Source organism: Oncorhynchus mykiss, chromosome 17, assembly GCF_013265735.2.
Source record: "Oncorhynchus mykiss isolate Arlee chromosome 17, USDA_OmykA_1.1, whole genome shotgun sequence".
Classification (NCBI taxonomy): domain Eukaryota; kingdom Metazoa; phylum Chordata; class Actinopteri; order Salmoniformes; family Salmonidae; genus Oncorhynchus; species Oncorhynchus mykiss.
Window position 1 is genome coordinate 70,338,995 of NC_048581.1, and position 23,209 is coordinate 70,362,203.

At 43.1% G+C, this 23,209-nt stretch overlaps 1 protein-coding gene across 4 annotated transcripts in view; it reads left to right on the top strand.

The window, feature by feature from the left end:
- LOC110494487 (receptor-type tyrosine-protein phosphatase gamma) overlaps positions 1–23,209 on the top strand; it is a 314,622-nt gene that overhangs the window by 238,624 nt on the left and 52,789 nt on the right. For 3 of the 4 annotated variants that reach the window (XM_036950546.1, XM_036950543.1, XM_036950544.1), the window contains exons 5-7: positions 3,968–4,063; positions 14,039–14,105; positions 22,139–22,296. In XM_036950546.1, coding sequence (XP_036806441.1) covers positions 3,968–4,063; positions 14,039–14,105; positions 22,139–22,296 — 321 coding nt within the window. The remainder of the gene's footprint in view (positions 1–3,967; positions 4,064–14,038; positions 14,106–22,138; positions 22,297–23,209) is intronic. The other variant, XM_036950545.1, reaches the window with a different exon arrangement.

Consider the following 23,209-nt stretch of genomic DNA (forward strand, 5'->3'; position numbering starts at 1 on the left):
TGTGTCTGAGAGCAGAGTGGATGACTTACAGCCCATATTGACACTGCTCAGCCCTGGAAGGTCCATGTACGGTACAGGGTGTCTTTATGCAGCTCTATGGGAATAAATAAGCTGTAAATGATCTATAACCAATGTATTACCTTTGACCTAATTACATATTTTTTTGTAGTACTAGTAGTTTATTTCATTTGTACATGTAGGCCGTACTTGGCAGCTAAAAGCTGAACTGCAGTACACAGCACATACAAGTAAACAAAAAAATAATAGAACATTGCTTGAAATGTAAAACAAGCAAGCATCAAGTCTCTAGCTTCAGAGGGTGCCTGTGTTTGGTGAAGGCATCTACCGGTATTCTGCTGGCAGCCGGCTTGGATGGCAGCTGAGTTGGATGGTAGGGACAGTGTTGGTAATGATGGTGGTGATGGAGTTAGCTCGCTGGAGTTGTTCTCAGACAAGACATTGTTCTCGTCATTCCTCAGTTCTCTCGTAACTACTGGACGACTACTCCACCATCGATGTGTAGCACCCACTTGGGTGATGCTTCTTCTGCTGCCGATTTGGCCGCTAAAAGCTCAGCACACATCAGTCCAACGTATGAAGTCACCCTCAACCAGTGCAGGGCTGTGTATTATTCAAGGATTCAGAGAAACCCCACAGATGAGAGAGGAGTCAGAGAGCAGAACACACTCCCATTTACAGTGCCTTGCGAAAGTATTCGGCCCCCTGGAACTTTGCGACCTTTTTCCACATTTCAGGCTTCAAACATAAAGATATAAAACTGTATTTTTTTGTGAAGAATCAACAATAAGTGGGACACAATCATGAAGTGGAACGACATTTATTGGATATTTCAAACTTTTTTAACAAATCAAAAACTGAAAAATTGGGTGTGCAAAATTATTCAGCCCCTTTACTTTCAGTGCAGCAAACTCTCTCCAGAAGTTCAGTGAGGATCTCTGAATGATCCAATGTTGACCTAAATGACTAATGATGATAAATACAATCCACCTGTGTGTAATCAAGTCTCCGTATAAATGCACCTGCACTGTGATAGTCTCAGAGGTCCGTTAAAAGCGCAGAGAGCATCATGAAGAACAAGGTACACACCAGGCAGGTCCGAGATACTGTTGTGAAGAAGTGTAAAGCCGGATTTGGATACAAAAAGATTTCCCAAGCTTTAAACATCCCAAGGAGCACTGTGCAAGCGATAATATTGAAATGGAAGGAGTATCAGACCACTGCAAATCTACCAAGACCTGGCCGTCCCTCTAAACTTTCAGCTCATACAAGGAGAAGACTGATCAGAGATGCAGCCAAGAGGCCCATGATCACTCTGGATGAACTGCAGAGATCTACAGCTGAGGTGGGAGACTCTGTCCATAGGACATTGCACAAATCTGGCCTTTACGGAAGAGTGGCAAGAAGAAAGACATTTCTTAAAGATATCCATAAAAAGTGTTGTTTAAAGTTTGCCACAGGCCACCTGGGAGACACACCAAACATGTGGAAGAAGGTGCTCTGGTCAGATGAAACCAAAATTGAACTTTTTGGCAACAATGCAAAACGTTATGTTTGGCGTAAAAGCAACACAGCTGAACACACCATCCCCACTGTCAAACATGGTGGTGGCAGCATCATGGTTTGGGCCTGCTTTTCTCCAGCAGGGACAGGGAAGATGGTTAAAATTGATGGGAAGATGGATGGAGCCTAATATAGGACCATTCTGGAAGAAAACCTGATGAAGTCTGCAAAAGACCTGAGACTGGGACGGAGATTTGTCTTCCAACAAGACAATGATCCAAAACATAAAGTCAAATCTACAATGGAATGGTTCAAAAATAAACATATCCAGGTGTTAGAATGGCCAAGTCAAAGTCCAGACCTGAATCCAATCGAGAATCTGTGGAAAGAACTGAAAACTGCTGTTCACAAATGCTCTCCATCCAACCTCACTGAGCTCGAGCTGTTTTGCAAGGAGGAATGGGAAAAAAATTCGGTCTCTGGATGTGCAAAACTGATAGAGACATACCCCAAGCGACTTACAGCTGTAATCGCAGCAAAAGGTGGCGCTACAAAGTATTAACTTAAGGGGGCTGAATAATTTTGCACACCCAATTTTTCAGTTTTTGATTTGTTAAAAAAGTTTGAAATATCCAATAAATGTCGTTCCACTTCATGATTGTGTCCCACTTGTTGTTGATTCTTCACAAAAAAATACAGTTTTATATCTTCATGTTTGAAGCCTGAAATGTGGCAAAAGGTCGCAAAGTTCAAGGGGGCCGAATACTTTTGCAAGGCACTGTATATGTTCTGTGGCTCTGCTGACATAGTCATTAAGGACGCAATTTGGAGATCCAAGCTATTCCTTGAGAGAAGTGGAAGTTTTACAGATGGATCCCTAACTCTTTAATTCTCTCTCCCTGTCTTTCTCCTATTCTCTCTCCCTGTCTTTCTCTCATTCTCTCCCTGTCTTTATCTCATTCTCTCTCCCTGTCTTTCTCTCATTCTCTCTCCGTCTTTCTCTCATTCTCTCTCCGTCTTTCTCTCTCCCTGTCTTTCTCTCGATCTCTCTGCGTCTTTCTCTCATTCTCTCTCGCTGTCTTTCTCTCATTCTCTCTCCCTGTCTTTCTCTCATTCTCTCTCCCTGTCTTCCCCTCATTCTCTCTCCCTGTCTTTCTCTCGTTCTCTCTCTCTGTCTTTCTCTCATTCTCTCTCCCTGTCTTTCTCTCATTCTCTCTCCCTGTCTTCCTCTCGTTCTCTCTCCCTGTCTTTCTCTCATTCTCTCTCTGTCTTTCTCTCATTCTCTCTCCCTGTCTTTCTCTCGTTCTCTCTCCCTGTCTTTCTCTCGTTCTCTCTCCGTCTTTCTCTCATTCTCTCTCCCTGTCTTTCTCTCATTCTCTCTCCCTGTCTTTCTCTCATTCTCTCTCCCTGTCTTTCTCTCATTCTCTCTCCCTGTCTTTCTCTCGTTCTCTCTCCCTGTCTTTCTCTCGTTCTCTCTCCCTGTCTTTCTCTCATTCTCTCTCCCTGTCTTTCTCTCATTCTCTCTCCCTGTCTTTCTCTCATTCTCTCTCCCTGTCTTTCTCTCATTCTCTCTCCCTGTCTTTCTCTCATTCTCTCTCCCTGTCTTTCTCTCATTCTCTCTCCCTGACTTTCTCTCATTCTCTCTCCCTGTCTTTCTCTCGTTCTCTCTCCCTGTCTTTCTCTCATTCTCTCTCCGTCTTTCTTTCTCTCATTCTCTCTCCCTGTCTTTCTCTCATTCTCTCTCCGTCTTTCTCTCATTCTCTCTCCCTGTCTTTCTCTCATTCTCTCTCCCTGTCTTTCTCTCATTCTCTGTCCCTGTCTTTCTCTCGTTCTCTCTCCGTCTTTCTCTTGTTCGTTCTCTCTCCGTCTTTCTCTTGTTATCTCTCTCTCCCTGTCTTTCTCTCGTTCTCTCTCCCTGTCTTTCTCTCGTTCTCTCTCCCTGTCTTTCTCTCATTCTCTCTCTCTGTCTTTCTCTCATTCTCTCTCCCTGTCTTTCTCTCATTCTCTCTCCCTGTCTTTCTCTCATTCTCTCTCCCTGTCTTTCTCTCATTCTCTATCCCTGTCTTTCTCTCATTCTCTCTCCCTGTCTTTCTCTCATTCTCTCTCCCTGTCTTTCTCTCGTTCTCTCTCCCTGTCTTTCTCTCGTTCTCTCTCCCTGTCTTTCTCTCGTTCTCTCTCCCTGTCTTTCTCTCGTTCTCTCTCCCTGTCTTTCTCCCGTTCTCTCTCCCTGTCTTTCTCTCGTTCTCTCTCCCTGTCTTTCTCTCGTTCTCTCTCCCTGTCTTTCTCTCATTCTCTCTCCCTGTCTTTCTCCCATTCTCTCTCCCTGTCTTTCTCTCGTTCTCTCTCCCTGTCTTTCTCTCGTTCTCTCTCCCTGTCTTTCTCTCGTTCTCTCTCCCTGTCTTTCTCTCGTTCTCTGTCCCTGTCTTTCTCTCGTTCTCCCGAATAGATGCAGATCTACATGTATAACTCGGATGACTTTGACAGCCTCAGTGCTGCAATACGTCAGAAGAGGATCATTGCAGTGATGTCGGTCTTCTTTCAGGTGAGAACATTTGTCTTGTATTTTTGGCTTCTCACTCATAGGGTTTTGATATGACCCTATAGCAATCTATATGGCACATGGAACAACACATTGACTCACTCTAAATCAATGCACATATCAGTAGTGAAAAACAACATTACTGTTTTACCATCACTGCTGGGGAAGAAACACATTAATAAGCTTGGAAAATAAATGTGTTTCTTGTGTTGTCCCTGAGCACTGTGTTTATCTGTGCGACTGACTTGGCTCTGTATTGTCTTAAGTGGAGATATAAGTGTTGGTTGACCTGAGTGTGTGGGTCTGTTGGGCTAGCAGTGGGCGGGGTCATTGTCAACTCCATCACTCTGAATTGGCAGGATTAAAAGTTCATTTGATGCCATCGATTGCGTAAGTGGGATTTTACTTGGTCCATTAACTTTCCTTTAATACTCCCTTACACACACCGAGAGACATACACACACCGAGAGACATACACACTCACCAACACATGCACATCAACGCTTGCAAAATGCTCCAGTCCTCTTAGGTCCAGATTGGGCATTCTTTACTTGCGTCCACTGAATTACAATGACTGTCTTTCTGCTCTCCCTCTCTCCCTTGCTCTCTCTCTCCATCTCTCTCTCAACCTCTCTACCCCTGTCTCTCCTACCAAGCACTGCAACACCCCCCCCCCCCCCACACACACACATACATTTTCCATGAAGAATCAGATAATGCACATCTCATAATATCATTTTTTCTATCTTTGATCTCCTCAAACTCAAACACTTGCTCCTCTCTCAAACAGTAACCTGCACCTGCGTGGGTGGGCGTGTGCAAACGGTATATGTTAACATGTGGAATACAGAGCACAGGGAAATGGAAAGCCTTAATGGCACACACACAGCTTCAGAACACTTTCCCTAGACCCCTGAAGATAGCAGTCATAACGTTGTCTTTTATAGAGGAGTGTGTGTACCCCTGAACGAGATCACACAGTAATAAACATGTGCAACCACACACACACACACACACACACTCAGTGAACCACCAAACTGATTGTCAGAGAGCCAGTATCTGGCAGGCCTGGAGAGAGGATGTATCCCTCGGGGGTGGTTATCGTGAAGAGGTATCCTGTTAAAACGTGAGGCATTCCTCTATGGTGATAACCGTAAAGCTCCTCTCCTCTGTCTGCCAAGTTACACATCCCCATCAGGCCGCTTAAAAAACAACAACTAGCTAATAGCAACCTCGCCTGATTACAGACAATAAATCAGTTCACAAAACAACTACAGCAATTTACCAATCAAGTGACCCCTTCAAGGAGTGTCATATTCATGTGTGTGTACTGTATATATGCTGAGTGTACAAAACATTATGAACTTTCAATGACACAGACTGACCAGGTGAATCCAGGTGAATGTTATGATCCCTAATTGATGTCACTCATTAAATCCACTTCAGACAGTGTAGATGAAGGGGAGGAGACAGGTTACAGAAGTATTTTTAAGTCTTGAGATAATTGAAACATGGATTGTGTATGTATGTCATACAGAGGGTGAATGGGCAAGACAAAAGATTGAAGTGCCTTTGAACAGAGTTTGGTAGTAGTTGCCAGGTGCACTGGTTAAGAACTGCAAGTCTGCTGGGTTTTTCACGCTCAACAGTTTCCCGTGTGTATCAAGAATGGTTCACCACCCAAAGGACATCCAGCCAACTTGGCACAATTGTGGAATGCTTTGGAGTCAACATGGGCCAACATCCCTGTGGAACGCTTTCGACACCTTGTAAAGTCCATGCCCCGACGAATTGAGGCTGTTCTGAGATTAAAAGGGGATGCAACTCAATATTAGGAAGTGTTCCACTCAGTGTACATCTGTGTGTGTGTGTGTGTGTGTCTCAGTCAGTGTGTGTGTGTGTCTCAGTCAGCGTGTGTGTCTCAGTCGGCGTGTGTGTGTGTGTGTGTGTGTGTGTGTGTGTGTGTGTGTGTGTGTGTGTGTGTGTGTGTGTGTGTGTGTGTGTGTGTGTGTGTGTGTGTGTGTGTGTGTGTGTGTGTGTGTGTGTGTGTCTCAGTCAGCGTGTGTGTGTTTGGTATTTGGTGTTTTATTAGGATCCCCATTAGCTGTTGCAGCAGATCTTCTTCCTGGGGTCCACACAAAACATGAAACATGTCATAATACAGAACATTAATAGACAAGGACAGAACTACATCAATTTAAAAAAGGCTGACGTAGCCTCCACATCAACACATACACACAAACTATCTAGGTCAAATAGGAAGGAGGAGTTGATCCGTGAGGTGTTGTGTGTGTGTGTGTGTGGTGATTAGATTGCTCTCCTCTCACTGTGGCATGTATTCATTTAATGATGTATGTTGCCATACAGGACAAATTGGCCCTATCGGCCCGTGTGAGCTCAGGGCTGCGGCTTCCATTGCTTTTGAGGCCCACTCTCGTGCTGTGCCCAGCCCCCTGATTGAAATAGATTTTAGTAGTAACATCTATCATTACAGTTTTATTGGCTTATTTACAGTCGACATGCTCAGTGATTCACCATACGGTCATTCAGATAAACACACGTGTGAGTAGAGCAGACCAGACCCAGCATCGCTCACAGAGGCTTACTACTCACTGGAGCATGTGTTACTATGGTAACAAGAAGTTTACTTCTGATCAACTCAGCCAAGGTGTACAGTACATTAAGGAGAGGCAGTGTCTTACATGTGATGCAGCCATAGAAATAATGTGTTGATGAAGGAGTTTTTTGTCTTCTATTTAGGTGACTCTCCATTCCTCACTAAATCAATTACCTCCAAATGAAGTTAATTACACTATATGCCAACAGTGCTAAACCCTACAGTGCTGCTTTCAATTCAGCAGAGTACTTGCTACTGGAGGAGAAATTAGTTCCAGCTTTTAACAGAGAAACAGAATTAATTCAATGTAATTTGCTGTAGTTGCATTTAGCCATTTCTTAGTTTAAGTGGTAAATTGAGGAGGAGGTGAGGCCTGGTACTGTAGTGTACAGGTAGATTATGCTTTGGCACTCGATCCAGGGTTGTTGTTGATGAAGCGGGATGGCATAGCCACTTAGTCTCTGCTTCCTCTCTGTGACACCAGTCACCCTAGTTACAGAGGGACATTTCTCAGCTTAAAGAATGGATTGCCTCCGACGTCACTGTCCTCAGAAACAAGATGGAGCTCTTTATATTTATATCGGCGCAAATTAAGTTTCTGTTTCTTCATTAGGTGTGACTTCTCCCTCTTAATTGATCATAGGTGCTATTTTTACGTGTATAGATATGATAAAGGTCCAAAAGCAATAAGCACACTTGCGAGAAAGTGACACAGCTATTCTTTAGCTCTCACGTCGTTGGGAAGGCAAACGCAGGTGTTTCAACTGCTCTCTGACACTGCAGAGATATCCTCGTTTGTCGAACAATCCCCTCTCTCCCTCTCTTGGCCTGCACTGCAATTAAAGTCTCATGGTGCAATGAGCCAAGAGTCTCTTGAAGGTACAGTAGCTTCATTTACAGTTGCCCTTTATTCTTCACTTCACTGTTTCATGTGACTGTAAGGAGATACAGAGAGATTCAACAGGCCTTTTGGACTGATAATAGTAAAGAGAAGTGTCGTGGAAAATTGCAAGATTATGTTATAATGCTTGTAAGATTGTTATAATGCTTGTATTACATTATAATAGTTGTTACATTCGACAGAATAGAGTATTGTGTGTGTGTTCCACTGTGGATGGGCCTCTATGAGATAGCACTGACAGAGGAGATTTACGATGTCTTTGGGTAATAAAGCCTAAAGAGCATTCCAGATAACATGAGCTAATGGTTCTGTTCTATGCCGTATCAGGGAGAGACAGTTCCCTTTTGGAGTGAGGGGGCCAGACACTGGTCTTTACAATGAGAACTGTTGACACAGCAGTAACTATCTGCCATGTTTTATAGATATCTTTCATTCAAATCTTAACCTTTGTGAACTGTTCCTAAGATCTGTGGTTCGTCATGTAGGGGGTGTATCTTGGCTATAAAAGATCTTTGTACTTTTCTGTTGGGACTTTTCAATGGTTCATTAGAAATAGCGCATCATTGAAAGTCAAAAAGGGCTATTGCAAAGCTCTTATTAAAAAAATATGTAGTTTAAGTATCTCTGACTGGTGTGTGAAGTTTGTAACTCTCCTCATTCGGTAAAGCCGAAAAATGCCACGACAGAAGTCAGGGAGAAAGAATCAGGGCTGTTGGATGGATGATAAAGAGATGAGATGTCACATGGCATTGGCCTGATCTTTCTGCCGTGTCATTGTAGTGTGGTGATGTGACTCAGGCTGCCTGTGTGGGGAGAAGAGAGGGACTGTGCTGTGGTACTGACAATGCAGAGACAAACACAGTGTGTGACCCCATGGAGGAGGTTCACATGGGACAGAGCTGTGGGTTTAACAGACAATCATTAATAATGAAACTATAATTCCCTTGGTCACACTCTCCATCGCTCTCTCTCTGCCTCCCTATCTGTTTTTCTCCTATCACCCCTGTCTCTATCTTTGAAGCCATCTCTCTCTTCCTCTCTCAGTCTGTCTTCGCAGAGGGCTATCTTAAGTAGGAAGATTTGGCGCAGGGCTCTGCTTAAATAAAACCCCAGTGCTGCTACAATCATTCAGTACTCTCTGTGGTCTGCCATCCACCAGAAACACGTTTCTTTGATGTGTTTAAAAATAGCGGGACAGTGGGAGAGAACTCGAAGGAGTGTGGTAGATGTGCAATGCCTCACACAGTGACTGGGAACAGAGGAACAGAGGAAGACAGTAGGTGGTGACAGAGGTGGCTGAAGAATAGACCTGGACTCAGGGGGTAACTGCACAACAGAGGAGTGCCATGGGAGGGTTAGGAAGAAAGGAAGGTAACAGTGAAGGTTGCCCCTGAAACTGTGTGGTTACTCTCTAATCCTCTTCACATTGATGTCCTACAGTAGGGGTCTTCCTAGTCTCTCAATGCAGGGAGACAATGAAAGAAAACCATTGATTGGAGTGTATTGAAGCTCAGTGTGGGGCTTTGTCCCAGTTAGGGTTGAAAAGGGAGGGTGTATTACTGGAAACTTTAAAAGTTTACCAGTAAACTACCAGAATTTGTGTATCTTTAAAGGATGTTATGTAATCTATAACAAGACATCTAGTGAGGCTTTTGGGTAATTCCGATTATCACAGGTGTCTGTAATTATCTTTGGCCCTCTGTGTGGCCTTATCACATGTAAAATATGTGAAATAATTAAAAAGGATTGTTTAATTTTTTTTTATATAAACCATCAATTTAGTGAATACAATTGGTGTTTAAAATGAGGATTTCAACATATTTTTTACGGACATTTATTTATTTTACTATGGCAATATGCATTTGTTGACAGTGTCATGGTGTCAAATCCCATTGTTGATTAGATGCTTTTTTCATTCATTTCACAATTTTCTCTTGAACCATAAGGTCTATCCACTAGGAACTCATGAACAATTTGGACACATATAATCAATTAATACTACACTATAAATGCAGCATGCAACAATTTCAAAGATATTACAGAGTTACAGTTCATATAAGGAAATCAGTGAAATTAAGTAAATTAATTTGGTCCTAATCTATGGATTTCACATTACTGGGAATACAGATCTACTGGTCACAGATACCTTAATGAAAAAGGAAGGGGGGTGGGATCAGAAAACCAGTCAGTATCTAGTGTGACCTCCATTTGCCTCATGCAGCAAGATACATCTCCTTTGCACAAAGTTGATTAGGCTGTTGATTATGGTCTTCGGAATGTTGTCCCACTCCACTTCAATGGCTGTGCGAAGTTGCTGGAAACTGGAACTGGAACATGCTGTCGTACACGTCGATCCAGAGTATCCGAACAAGTTACATGTCTGGTGAGTATGAAGGTAATGGAATAATTGGGAAATGTTCAGCTTCAAGGAATTGTGTACAGATCATGGGGTCGTGCATTATCATACTGAAACATGAGGTGATGGTGACGAATCAATGGCACGACAATGGGCATCAGGATGTCATCAAGGTATCACTGTGCATTCAAATTGCCATTGATAAAATGCAATTGTGTTCATTGTCCATATCTTATGCCTGCCCATACCATAACCCCACTGCCACTACCTCTACCAACCTGTACCCCCCACATTGACTCGGTACCGGCACCCCCTGTATATAGCTTCATTATTGCTATTTTATTGTGTTACTTTTTCTTAAAACATTTTTATTTCGTTTATTTAGTCAATATTTTCTTAACTCCATTTCTTGAACTGCATTGTTGGTTAAAGGGCTTGTAAGTAAGCATTTCACGGTAAGGTCTACTACACCTGTTGTATTCGGCACATGTGACAAATCAAATTTGATTTTGAGTATGGGGCACTCTGTTCACAACGTTGACATTTACATGGTCTTGTAATGGATGCGAGCTTTGACTGGAAGCCAGTGGAGTGTGCGGAGGAGCGTGGTGAAATGGGAAATCTTGGAAAGGTTGAAAACCAGGGGGGCTGCAACGATCTGGATAAGTTGCAGGGGTTTGATGGCACAAGCGGGGAGCCCTGCCAACAGCGAGTTGCAGGGGTTTGATGGCACAAGCGGGGAGCCCTACCAATAGCGAGTTGCAGGGGTTTGATGGCACAAGCGGGGAGCCCTACCAACAGCGAGTTGCAGGGGTTTGATGGCACAAGCGGGGAGCCCTGCCAACAGCGAGTTGCAGGGGTTTGATGGCACAAGCGGGGAGCCCTGCCAACAGCGAGTTGCAGGGGTTTGATGTCACAAGCGGGGAGCCCTGCCAACAGCGAGTTGCAGGGGTTTGATGGCACAAGTGGGGAGCCCTGCCAACAGCGAGTTGCAATAGTCCAGACAGGAGATGACAAGAGCCTGAAATATGTGGTATTTGGTATTTTATTAGGATCCCCACTATCTGTTGCAAAAGCAGAAGCTACTCTTCCTGGGGTCCACACAAAACATGAAACATGACACAATACATAACATTAATAGAAAAAACAGCTCAAGGACAGAACTACATCAGTTTAAAAAAGGCACACATACTGTAGCCAACATATCAATACATACACACAAACTATCTAGGTCAAATAGAGGAGAGGCGTTGTGCCGTGAGGTGTTGCTTTATCTGTTGTTTTTTTTTAACCAGGTTTGCTGTTCATTTGAGCAATATGAGATGGAACGGAGTTCCATGCAATAATGGCTTTATATAATACTGTACGCTTTCTTGAATTTGTTCTGGATTTGTGGACTGTGAAAAAAAACCTGGTGGCTTGTCTGGTGGGGTAAGTGTGAGTGTTAGAGCTTAATGCATTAATGTTTCTTATAAAAAGAAGTAGTTATGCAGTCAGTCTCTCCTCAACCCTTAGCCAAGAGAGATTGGTATGCAAAGTATTTACAGTATATTAGCCCTCTGAATACAATGAAAACCAAGAAGTGCCACTCTGTTCTTGGCCACAGAAGTAGCTTAACTCGGTCTTTCTTTGCCGTTCTCGACCACACAACTGTAATCAAGATAAGACAAAACTAGAGCCTACAGGACTTGCTTTTTGGAATGTGGTGTCAAAAAAGCAGAGCATCTCTCGAGTGGCGCAGCAGTCTAAGCCACTGCATCACAGTGCTATAGGCGTCACTACAGATCCGGGTTCGAGACCGGGTTGTGTCGTAGCCGGCCACGATCGGGAGACCCATGAGGCAGCGCACAATTGGCCCATGGTCGTCCAGGTTATGGGAGGATTTGGCGGCCGGAATGACCTTCTCCCATCGTTTTCTAGCAACTCCTGTGGTAGGCTGGGTGCATTCACCCTGACACAGTCGCCAGTTAGATGGTGTTTCCTCCGATCCGGGTTGAGCGAGCAGTGTGTCAAGAAGCAGCGCAATTTGGCAGGGTCGTGTTTCAGAGGACACATTGCTCTCGACCTTCGCCTCTCCCGAGACCGTACAGGAGTGGCAGCGATGGGACAAGACTGTAACTATCAATTGAATATCACAAAAATTGGAAAGAAAAAGGGGTTTAAAAAATTATAATAATATATAGTGTGTGTGTGTGTATATATATATATATATATACACAACGGGTCAAAGGTTTGGACACACCTACTCATTCAAGAGTTTTTCTTTATTTTGACTATTTTCTACATTGTAGAATAATAGTGAAGACATCAAAACTATGAAATAACACGTAGGGAATCATATTGCAACCAAAAGGTGTTAAACAAATCAAAATATATTTTATATTAGATTCTTCAAATAGCCACCCTTTGCCTTGATGACAGCTTTGCACACTCTTGGCATTCTCTCAACCAGCTTCACCTGGAATGCTTTTCCAACAGTCTTGAAGGAGTTCAGCACATATGCTAAGCACTTGTTGGCTGCTTTTCGTTCACTCTGTGGTACAACTCATCCCAAACCATCTCAACTGAGTTGAGGTTGGGTGATTGTGGAGGACAGGTCATCTGATGCAGCACTACATCACTCTCCTTCTTGCTCAAATAGTCCTTACACAGCCTAGAGGTGTGTTGGGTCATTGTCCTGTTGAAAAACAATATTATTCCCACTAATGGTGTATCACTTCAGAATGCTGTGGTAGCAATGTTTGTTAAGTGTGCTTTGAATTCTAAATAAATCACAGACAGTGTCACCAGAAAAGCACCCACACACCATCACACCTCTTCCTCCGTGCATCACTGTGGGAACCACAAATGCAGAGATCACCCATTCACCTACTCTGCGTCTCACATAGACACAGTGGTTGGAACCAAATATCAAACATTTGGGCTCATGAACAAAGGACAGATTTCCACCAGTCTAATGTCCATTGCTCGTGTTTTTAGGCCCAAGCAAGTCTCTTCTTATTATTGGTGTCCTTTAGTAGTGCTTTCTTTGCAGAAATACGACCATGAAGGCCTGATTCACGCAGTCTCCTCTGAACAGTTGATGTTGCGATGTGTCTGTTACTTGAACTCTGTGAAGCATTTATTTGCGCTGCAATTTCTGAAGTTGGTAACTTTAATGAACTTATCCTACGCAGCAGAGGTAACTCTGGGTCTTCCTTTTCTGTGGCGGAGAGCCAGTTTCATCATAGCACTTGATGGTTTTTGCGCCTGCACTTAAAAAATTATTGAAACGTAAAAAAATTATTGAAATGTTCTGGATTGAATGACCTTTATGTCTTAAAGTAATGATGGGACTGTCGTTTCTCTTTGCTTATTTGAGGACTTGGTATTTTACCAAATAAGGTTATCTTCTTTTACCAAATAAGGTTATCTTACCAAATAAGGTTAAGAAGGAAAGAAATTCCACAAATGTTCTTTTAAGGCACATCTGTTAATTGAAATGCATTCCAGGTGATTACCTCATGAAGCTGTTTGATTTGTTTAAAAAAAAATTGGTTACTACATGATTCCGTATTTGTTATTTCATAGTTTTGATGTCTTCACTATTATTATCCAATTTTGAAAATAGTACAAATAAAGAAAAACCCTGGAATGAGTAGGTGTGTCCAAACTTTTGACCTGTACTGTATATGTACTGTATATATTTTCTACTGCTAGACCTAAAAAATGATTGGTCGACCAACAACCTATCAACAACCTATCAAATAAAACAATCGACCAGTCGACTATTTGGAGTTAGCCCTAGTGTGTAGCTGTAGGACCCACTTATGTATAGAGTCTGTTGACGTCCTGTGTATTGCTCCAGCTCAGGTCAAAAAGACCTCTGATTTACTCTGTTTTTCCATCACCAACACTCACTCTCTACAGAAAACGGTCTCTTTCTCTCCCCCCTCTCTGTCTCTCTCTCTCTCTCGCTCTTTCTCTCTCTCTCTGCCCTCTCTTTCTGCAACTACTATTTTCTCTCTTTGAGTGGAAGTATCAGAGTACGTGTTACACAATGTCTTACATGTTTTCCAGACTCTAACATGTATCTCCTGCTCCTCTCTCCTTTCCTGTTCTCAGGTGGGACTGAAGGACAACCCAGCAGTGGACCCCATTATCCATGGCCTGAGGGGCGTGGTTCATCATGGTGAGTGACACATCCATCACCCAATCATTTCAGGAGGGAATTCACCAATCATTGGCCTACAACATTTGTTCATTTAGGTTCACAACATTATTTTTTCCAAAGTTACATGTAACTGCAATATCTCAGCCCTTTTACATTTCTGTTTGTGTCATTTTTTGTGGTTGCAAGTACCTAATTATAGAGAACATACCCCAGGTTGCCCCCATGAGTCTCTACAGACAAAAGGAACTAGGTTGTTTTAAAAAACACTCCCCTAAAGCGGAATTATCTTTTTATCCCTGATGCACCCCTTTCAAACAATAATGAACACAGTCTTTAATAAAAGTTGGCACAACCATAGCATGTAGTTACATGAAGTATTCATGGAATCATCTCAGGCTTATTACACGTTAGCCTAACATCTCAAAACACTCACCACAGGCTTTCTGTTTCAAGGTAGAAATCACCTGACAAGCAGACAAGTCCAGTTCAAACAAGTCCAATCTCTGTTAAATTGGACTGGAGAGGTGGGCTCCTAATGTTCTCTGGTTGTTCTTGGTCAGGGATGGGCAACTCCAGTCCTCGAGGGCCAGATCTGGCAACAGGATAAAGTGACTAAGGGGGCAACATTTGGGGGGGCAATAACCAGCAATAACCTCAACCAAACATCTGTAGTTGCGATCAGACCTGTACAATGGTCAGGAGGAATTTTGGACCATTCCTCTTTACAAAACTGTTTCAGTTCAGCAATATTCTTGGGTTGTCTGGTGTGAACTGCTAACTTGAGGTCATGCCACAGCATCTCAATCGGGTTGAGGTCAGGACTCTAACTGGACCACTTCAGAAGGTGTATGTTCTTCCGTTGAAGCCATTCTGTTGTTTATTTACTTCAAATTTAGTGAGTGTTTTTATAGGGCAAGGCAGCTCTAACCAACATCTCCAATCTCATCTCATTGATTGGAGAAGTCATTAGCCTAGGGGTTCACATACTTTTTCCAAACTACACTGTCAATGCTTAAATGATGTATTCAATATAGACAACAAAAATATAATTATTTGAGTGTTATTAGTTTAATTAGTTAGTTAAAAAATTTTTTTTTAAAATATATATATATACAATGAGTAACTAGGTGTGTCCAAACTTTAGACTGGCACAGTATATATATATATACACACTGTGGCACTCACAGTGCCAGTCAAAAGTGAAATAACACATATGGAATCATGTAGTAACCAATTAAGTGTTAAACAAATCAAAAAAAAATTATATTTGAGATCCTTCAAAGTTGCTACCCTTTGCCTTGATGACAGCGTTGCACCCTCTTGGCATTCTCTCAACCAGCTTCATGAGGTAGTCACCTTGAATGCATTTCAATTAACTGGTGTGCCTTGTTAAAAGTTCATTTGTGGAATATCTTTCCTTCTTAATGCATTTGAGCCAATCCGTTGTGTTGTGACAAGGTATAGGTGTGGTATACAGAAGATATAGCTATTTAGTAAAAGACCAAGTCCATATTATGGCAAGAACAGCTCAAATAAGCAAAGAGAAACGACAGTCCATCATTACTTTTAGACATGAAGGTCAGTCAATCCGGACCATTTCAACAACTTTTAAAGTTTCTCCAAGTGCAGGCGCAAAAGCCATCAAGCGCTATGATGAAACTAGCTCTCATGTGGGATCGCCACAGGAAAGGAAGACCCAGAGTTACCTCTGCTGCAGTTCATTAGAGTTACCAGCCTCAGAAATTGCAGCGCAAATAAATGCTTCACAGAGTTCAAGTAACAGACACATTTCAACATCAACTGTTCAGAGGAGACTGCGTGAATCAGGCCTCCATGGTCGCATTGCTGCAAAGAAACCACAACTGAAGGACACCAATAAGAAGAAGATACTTGCTTTGGCCAAGAAACACGGTTAATGAACTTTCGATCAGTGGAAATCTGGCCTTTGGTCTGATGAGTCCAAATTTGAGATTTTTGGTTCCAACAGCCATGTTTTTGTGAGAAGCCGAGTAGGTGAATGGATGATCACCGCATGTGTGGTTTCCACAGTGAAGCATGAAGGAGGAGGTGTGATGGTGTGGGGGGTGCTTTGTTAGTGACACTCAGTGATTTATTTAGAATTCAAGGCACACTTAACCAACATTGCTACCACAGCATTCTTCAGCGATATGCCATCTCATCTGGTTTGCGCTTAGTAAGACATTCAACAGGAAAATGACCCAACACAGCTCCAGGCTGTGAAAATAGTAAAAATAAAGAAAAACCCTCGAATGAGTAGGTGTGTCCAAACTTTTGATCGGTACTGTATGTATATATACACTACAGTTCAAAAGTTTGGGGTCACTAAGAAATTGTAATGAACACGATGGGAGACAGAGAGCTGGTTTCAAGTGCAGGGCGCAACAGGTGTTTATTGTAAAGGACCACAGGAGGAGGCAAGTAGCTGGGTCCAGGGGCAGGCAGAAAGTCATACACAGGGGGTCCAAAAGGCAACAGTACGGGCAGGCAAAAGGCTAGTAACGTTGTCCGGGAGATCAGGCAATAGGTTGATAACAGGAAATCCTATAGGCTAAAGAACAGGCAGGGAATAGGCAAAAGGTGTCGTTAGTGAGACAGGCAACAACTATCATACATGGGAGGAGTAAAGTATGGGAAAAACAGACCTCCCAATAGAAGTGTGTCACAAAACAAACAATACATCACAATGATGGGGTGCAAAGAATAGAACTAGTGTGTGATAATGACATACAGGTGTGTGAACAGGTGATCAGAATTCACGTGATGGGGATCTGGAGAGTGAAAAACAAAATTTTTGTCCATTTAAAAAAACGTAAAATTTATCAGAAATACAGACATTGTTAGTGTTGTAAATTACTATTTTAGCTGGAAACAACAGAGTTTTTATGAAATATCTACATAGGTGTACAGAGGCCAATTATCAGCTACCATCACTCCTGTGTTCCGATGGCACGTTGTGTTAGCTAATCCAAGTTTATTATTTTAAAAGGCTAATTGATCATTAGGAAACCCTTTTGCAATTATGTTAGCACAGCTGAAAACTGTTGTTCTAATTAAAGCAATAAAACTTGCCTTCTTTAGACTAGTTGAGTACTTGAGCATCAGCATTTGTGAGTTCAATTACAGGCTCAAAATGTCCAGAAACAAATAACTTTCTTCTGAAACTCGTCAGTCTATTCTTGTTCTGAGAAATAATGGCTATTCCATGCAAGAAATTGCCAAGAAACTGAAGATCTTATACCAGAATAGAAAGAGGAGGGGGAGGCCCCGGTGCACAACTGAGCAAGAGGACAAGTACATTAGAGTGTCTAGTTTGAGAAACAGACGGCTCACAGGTCCTTAACTGGCAGCTTCATCAAATAGTACCCGCAAACACCAGTCTCAATGTCAACAGTGAAGAGGCCGACTTCGGGATGCTGGCCATCTAGGCAGAGTAGCAAATTAAAATAAAAGATTAAGATGGGCAAAAGAACACAGACCCTGGACAGGGGAACTCTGCCTAGATGGCCAGCATCCCGGAGTAGCCTCTTCACTGTTGACGTTGAGACTGGTGTTTTAATTTGATGTTATTTTAATGGACAAAAAATGTGCAAGGACATTTCTAAGTGACCCCTTTTGAACGGTAGTGTATGTATATTTGTAAATATCATCGTCATCTTTGAAACACCAACTCTGTGTAAATAAATCCAACACTCATTTGCACCTCTACCTGCCTGCCTCCTGCTTCCCTACGACTGCTAGAAAGCCCCTATTTCACAGCAGATATATGCTACGTATTTCGCACCAACCTGTCACTTCAAAAGCAATTAGTGATCTCAGAGTTTCTGCATTTTAACTTTATGTTTATTGTGGTATAGCGTGATATAAGTAAGACATAAAACTAAAACTGAGGGGACAGAAGTTTCAACTGAGGGGGGCTAAGCCCCCTTTAGAACCCTCATGGAGCCAGGTACGTCGGGGGTCTGATTGGTGTCATACTTTCCCTAGCCCCAGCTAACACACTTGACTCCAATAATCTACTAATCATGATCGTCCATCTAAAATGCAATTAGCTTAATCAGCTGTGTTTGCTTGGGATGGGGAAAAAGTGGACCGTTACTAGTTACGAGAGGCAAAGTCATAAACTCTGCCTGTTTCAAAAATGTATCTTCTTAAAATTTGATTTTAAACCTAACCTTAACCCTAACCTTAATCACACTGTTAACCGTATGCCTAACCTTAAATTACATTTTTGTTTTCATACATTTTTATGATATTGACCATTTTGACTTTGTGGGAGTGCTAGTGGAAACCGAAACAGTGACACCATTCTGGCTCCCGAGGACTGGAGTTGCCATTCAAGTGTTCTAGGAACTTGAAACAGAGAGAGCTGGTTAAATTTCCACTCATCTAGCTGGGTCTGGTCTTGTCTGGCGGACACGCACCACCACACTGGCTGGCGGTCTTTGTAGTTCACGGCTTGTTGCATTTTACATGAAACCTTTGTTTAACACAGGCCTGGGCAATTCCAGTCCTTGGGGACTGGGGAAAAAGTGTGACACCAATCAGGCCCCTGAGAACAAGAGCTGCCCAGGCCTAGTCTTAAGAAATGCCCTCAAACATAGCAAGCATAGCAAGCTGCTGGGCTCTCATGAGAAATCACCCTGTAGAGCACACGTGTCAAACTCATTCCATAGAGGTCTGAGTGCCTGCTGGTTTTCGCCCCTCCCTTGCACTTGATTGAGGAATGAAGGTCACTGTTTAGTAAAGAACTCCCCTCACATAGTTGTGTAGGTATTAATTGAAAGGATTAACCAAAAACCAGCAGACACTTGGCCCTCCATGGAATAAGCTTGACACCCTGCAGTAGAGTTTATTCTTCTATACATGCTGGCTTCTTGAGTGGGTTATTGTGTTGTACCTTGGTTACCGTGTTTCTGGTTGACCTTTGCTTCATCAATGCCATTTTTTCCAATAGAATTGCCAAATAGTTATGCCAATATTAACTTTAAAATACCAAATTAGGAATATTAACCTTGGTTCTGACTACACTTTTTTGGCAGATCTGCAAGAGACAATTAAAGCCTTGTCTATATGAGTCCAGAGGGATATGGGTGTGTCCCTGGTGTAGTGATTATAGTTGGGTGAATGTTTGATGTCAGATAAAGCTGCTAAATCTGACAGGACTAAGATTGTTATTAGGGTGAAGGCTTAAGGCACTCGACAAGCTAAGATAAAGACTGCTCTAGCCTTTGATTCACTGAGCTCTCACTGATGTAGAAGGGCTGGGTAACTTTGACATACTGATACATTAACAGCTGTAGCTTACAGACAGAACTATATTGCATGATGATTATGATGATACAATCCTCATCATCACGTTACTTTTAGGGTAACCGAGTGTAGTTACTGAGGGCAGTGGAGGAGGAAGGAATGTGGGAGAGGAAAGGAGAGGAGTGAGGGAGAATTACTGGAGATTAGGGGAAAGGAGGGAGTGTGTTGGGAGAGGAAAGGAGGAGGGAGGGAATGTGACTGGAGAGGAGAGGGAGGGAGAGAAGAGGCAGGGAGGGTGAGGCAGGCTGTGGCTTGCCCAGGGCCAGGCAGCGTTATGGGGGGTCTTTATCAGAGACAGATATGACCGTGGGGTCCCCGCCTCCCCAGTCTCCTCCTTCCCTCCCCCGCTGACGGGCCTGTCTCCTGCTGTTGTGAATTGCAGAGATGTATTTTCAGCTCTGTTGCCTCCACACGAGGAGGGGACAGGGAGGGAAGGAGGGAGATGGAGGGAAGAGGATCTCAAGATGTATGGATTTGAATGAAGCATTATCATACACACATGCATACTAATAAACTCACACACAATCTTCCAGCACACAAATAGCAACACACGCTACGTTCTAAACAATTAGACAATAGTTTGAAGAAAATAAATGTCAGAGGAGTATTTGCTGTGAGATCCTTGTGAAGCAATCCTATGTTTACAATGGCTCTGTGTGTTCCCTGTGGCTCAAAGGAAGGCATTTTAATTGCAACATTAGCATCGCTGCGACAGAGTTCATTCTGCTGGTATTTTAAGCACACAGGCCTGTGCGACAGGAAATCTGTCTGCTCAAGTAATCATCCATTAGGTTCCTATGTTACTTAGTCTTAATATTTAATTATACAGCAAGGGCAGGGACACAATCTAAGCGCAAAGAGACAAATCGGGACACATATAAGGAGATGCCAAGTGCTGAGAGCCACAGTTCTGAGTATCGGTGCATGCGTGTGTGTGTGTGTGTGTGTGTGTGTGTGTGTGTGTGTGTGTGTGTGTGTGTGTGTGTAGCTCTCCTGTTCAAGAGGCAGATGTTGCGAGTGGATTTAAGCTGGGGTCAGTCAACACATATATGTAGTTGAAATGACCCCAGTCGTCTGGCTTTAATCTTTAATAGAACCAGGAAAATCCTTTGTTCCTTCATTTCCTATTTGAAAAGCACTAGATGAGTGCAGGAGACTGTGTAAGGTACATTCAGTACAGTGGTTGCCCATTTACACATGCAAAGGCTACATTGTAAAAATGCAGTGAGCCACAGTCTTTTTTCTGTCTAAAGACATGGTGATTTGAACTGTGAAAAGGTACTGGGGCATAATATAAAGAGTGCAAGTGTATCTACTAATTTATACGACCTAGCTGTATGATCCAGCAGTGTCTCAAGGCTGGATACAGCATAGGAAGGAGGTATAGAGAGGGTGCTGATTGGGTGACATACTGTACTGCCCTAACCCTGTACATGTATGTCATTGTATTCTCTTGCATGCAATGTATGTATATGTACATGGCCCAGTGTCAGCATCATTGTTTAGAGCTGACAAGGTACAAATCTGTCGTTCTGCCCCTGAACAGGCAGTTAACCCACTGTTCCTAGGCCGTCATTGAAAATAAGAATTGGTTCTTAACTGACTTGCCTAGTTAAATAAAGGTAAAATAAAAATAAAATAAATAAAATCATTGTTTACCCAGTGAACCGTTCCCTCTCAGTGGTCTCCTGTGACAGTACTGAAATGAACTCCCCGCTCCTCAATGGCACAAATTACAAGTCCATTAATTCAGCGTCTTAGAGTGGCTTTGAAGTCTCCACTGACTCAGCACTCTCCAGCCCTGATTGGCAATTAATTTATAAAGTCTGAAATAGCTTATAGTACAGTAGACTACAGTACTGTATGTGAGCCTAGCTAGTGGTACAGCTGTGGTGGTAACAGTATAGCCTCTTCCCTGCCACTGTGCCTGTCTCTGTCCTCTATTCTGCAGCATTGGCTTTAATCCCCCAGCTCTCCCATTCACTTCCAATCTGATGCGGCTCCACGGCGCATTGCTAGCACGCTAAGCCTATTTTTCATCCCTGCTCAATAGGATTCCAAGTTTAGTTATGTATTAAAAATGTGGGGCAGGAGGATTCATATAGCCATTCTGTTTTGTTTCTTCGCCCCATCTTTTAGGTTATTTATACTGTTATCTCTATTTGGGAGGGAACGCCTCATTCTTATGGCACAAGAGGTTTGCCCCAGCTACATTTATCTTTACCCTGGGTGTGTGTTGGGCTGCCATTGTTGTCTTTGACTGATAAGCGTTGCCATCACAACAGGATTTTGGAGGGAATTGGGTTGGTTTTACCATCCGTTGGATTCACCAGATATTTGTGTAAAGCTTGAGTGGTCCATTCCAAAATATACTTTGGGTTCTGATGGAGCCTGGGACACTGGGGACAGATCCAGTGGTTACACACGTGAGCTCTGACTCAGGGCTGGTTGAATAATTCTTAGAGGAGATCAATGGTATTGATTAGTTGCCAAAATGGTTGACTACTTGCATCAGCACTAGAGGGCCATACTATACTCAATGATTCAGTGACAAAGGGAACACATCTTCCCCCTTGACACTGTTTACATCAATAAATACATTTTCTCATTCTCCAGCATTGCAGTATGGACATTCAGTATGCTACATGTGTAGAGTGTATGTGGCTGTGACTGAATGGTTGATACTGATTCCTTGTGTCCCTGTGCTTGTTCTCCCCCAGAGAAAGAAACCTTCCTGGAGCCCTTTGTTCTGAGAGATCTGTTGCCGTCATCATTGGGGGGTTACTATCGCTACACAGGCTCTCTCACCACCCCACCCTGCAGCAAGGTGGTAGAGTGGATCGTCTTCAACAGACCTGTGTTCCTCTCCTACAAACAGGTGAGTGACTGTCTCTCTCAAATGCGCCACACACGCACGCACGCACGCACGCACACACACACACACACACACACACACACACACACACACACACACACACACACACACACACACACACACACACACACACACACACACACACACACACACACACACACACACACACACAAACACTGATGTATTTCTTGACTAATGGTCTCCTCCTTCCAGGAGCTGTAATTTGCTCACATACCTCATGTGTGATGTCTGTATTTGTGATTGGGTTGGTACAGACATTGTCAGTAATGTGATGGTGCAGTGTCTGTCCTCACATGACCCTTCTCTCCACTCCTCTTCCCATCTCTCCTCCCCAACAGTCCAGGGAACATTTGGCAGACTTACATACTAATGAGGCCAAATGAGTTTGCTTAAGAGTGTGACTGGAGGACGCCAAATGTGGAAGAAGTATTGGCTTTATATAAGGGGACAGATAGGGAGAAGGAGAGGTAAAGAGGGAGAGGTGGAGAGGGAGAGAGGGAGAGGGAGAAGGAGAGAGAGATAGAGCTGTGGTGTTGAGGGGTGGCCGAGCGTTGCCCCCTGTCACTGTGCTCTGTGGGTCTGCATTAAACATGTTTATCTGCCAGAGCTTAGTCAAGGCCCAGACAGCTCTGGAGCTGTGGAAGAGAGGAGCTGCCTGGCTCTGGGCCCACAGAAAGATAGGTCACTCCTAGATACAGCTTTATACCACTTGAATACCACTAGCTTACCGTTAGCCTGCTTCATATTCCCCTTACATACTGTCTGGCTAGATAACATACTGGCTGCTACATAGAGCTCAGCTGAAGATTAACCACCCATAGGCAAGAGCATAGTCCTAGTGCTGAATGCAAAATGGCACACTGGTACATAGGTCTTTGTACCCCCAAATGCTAGC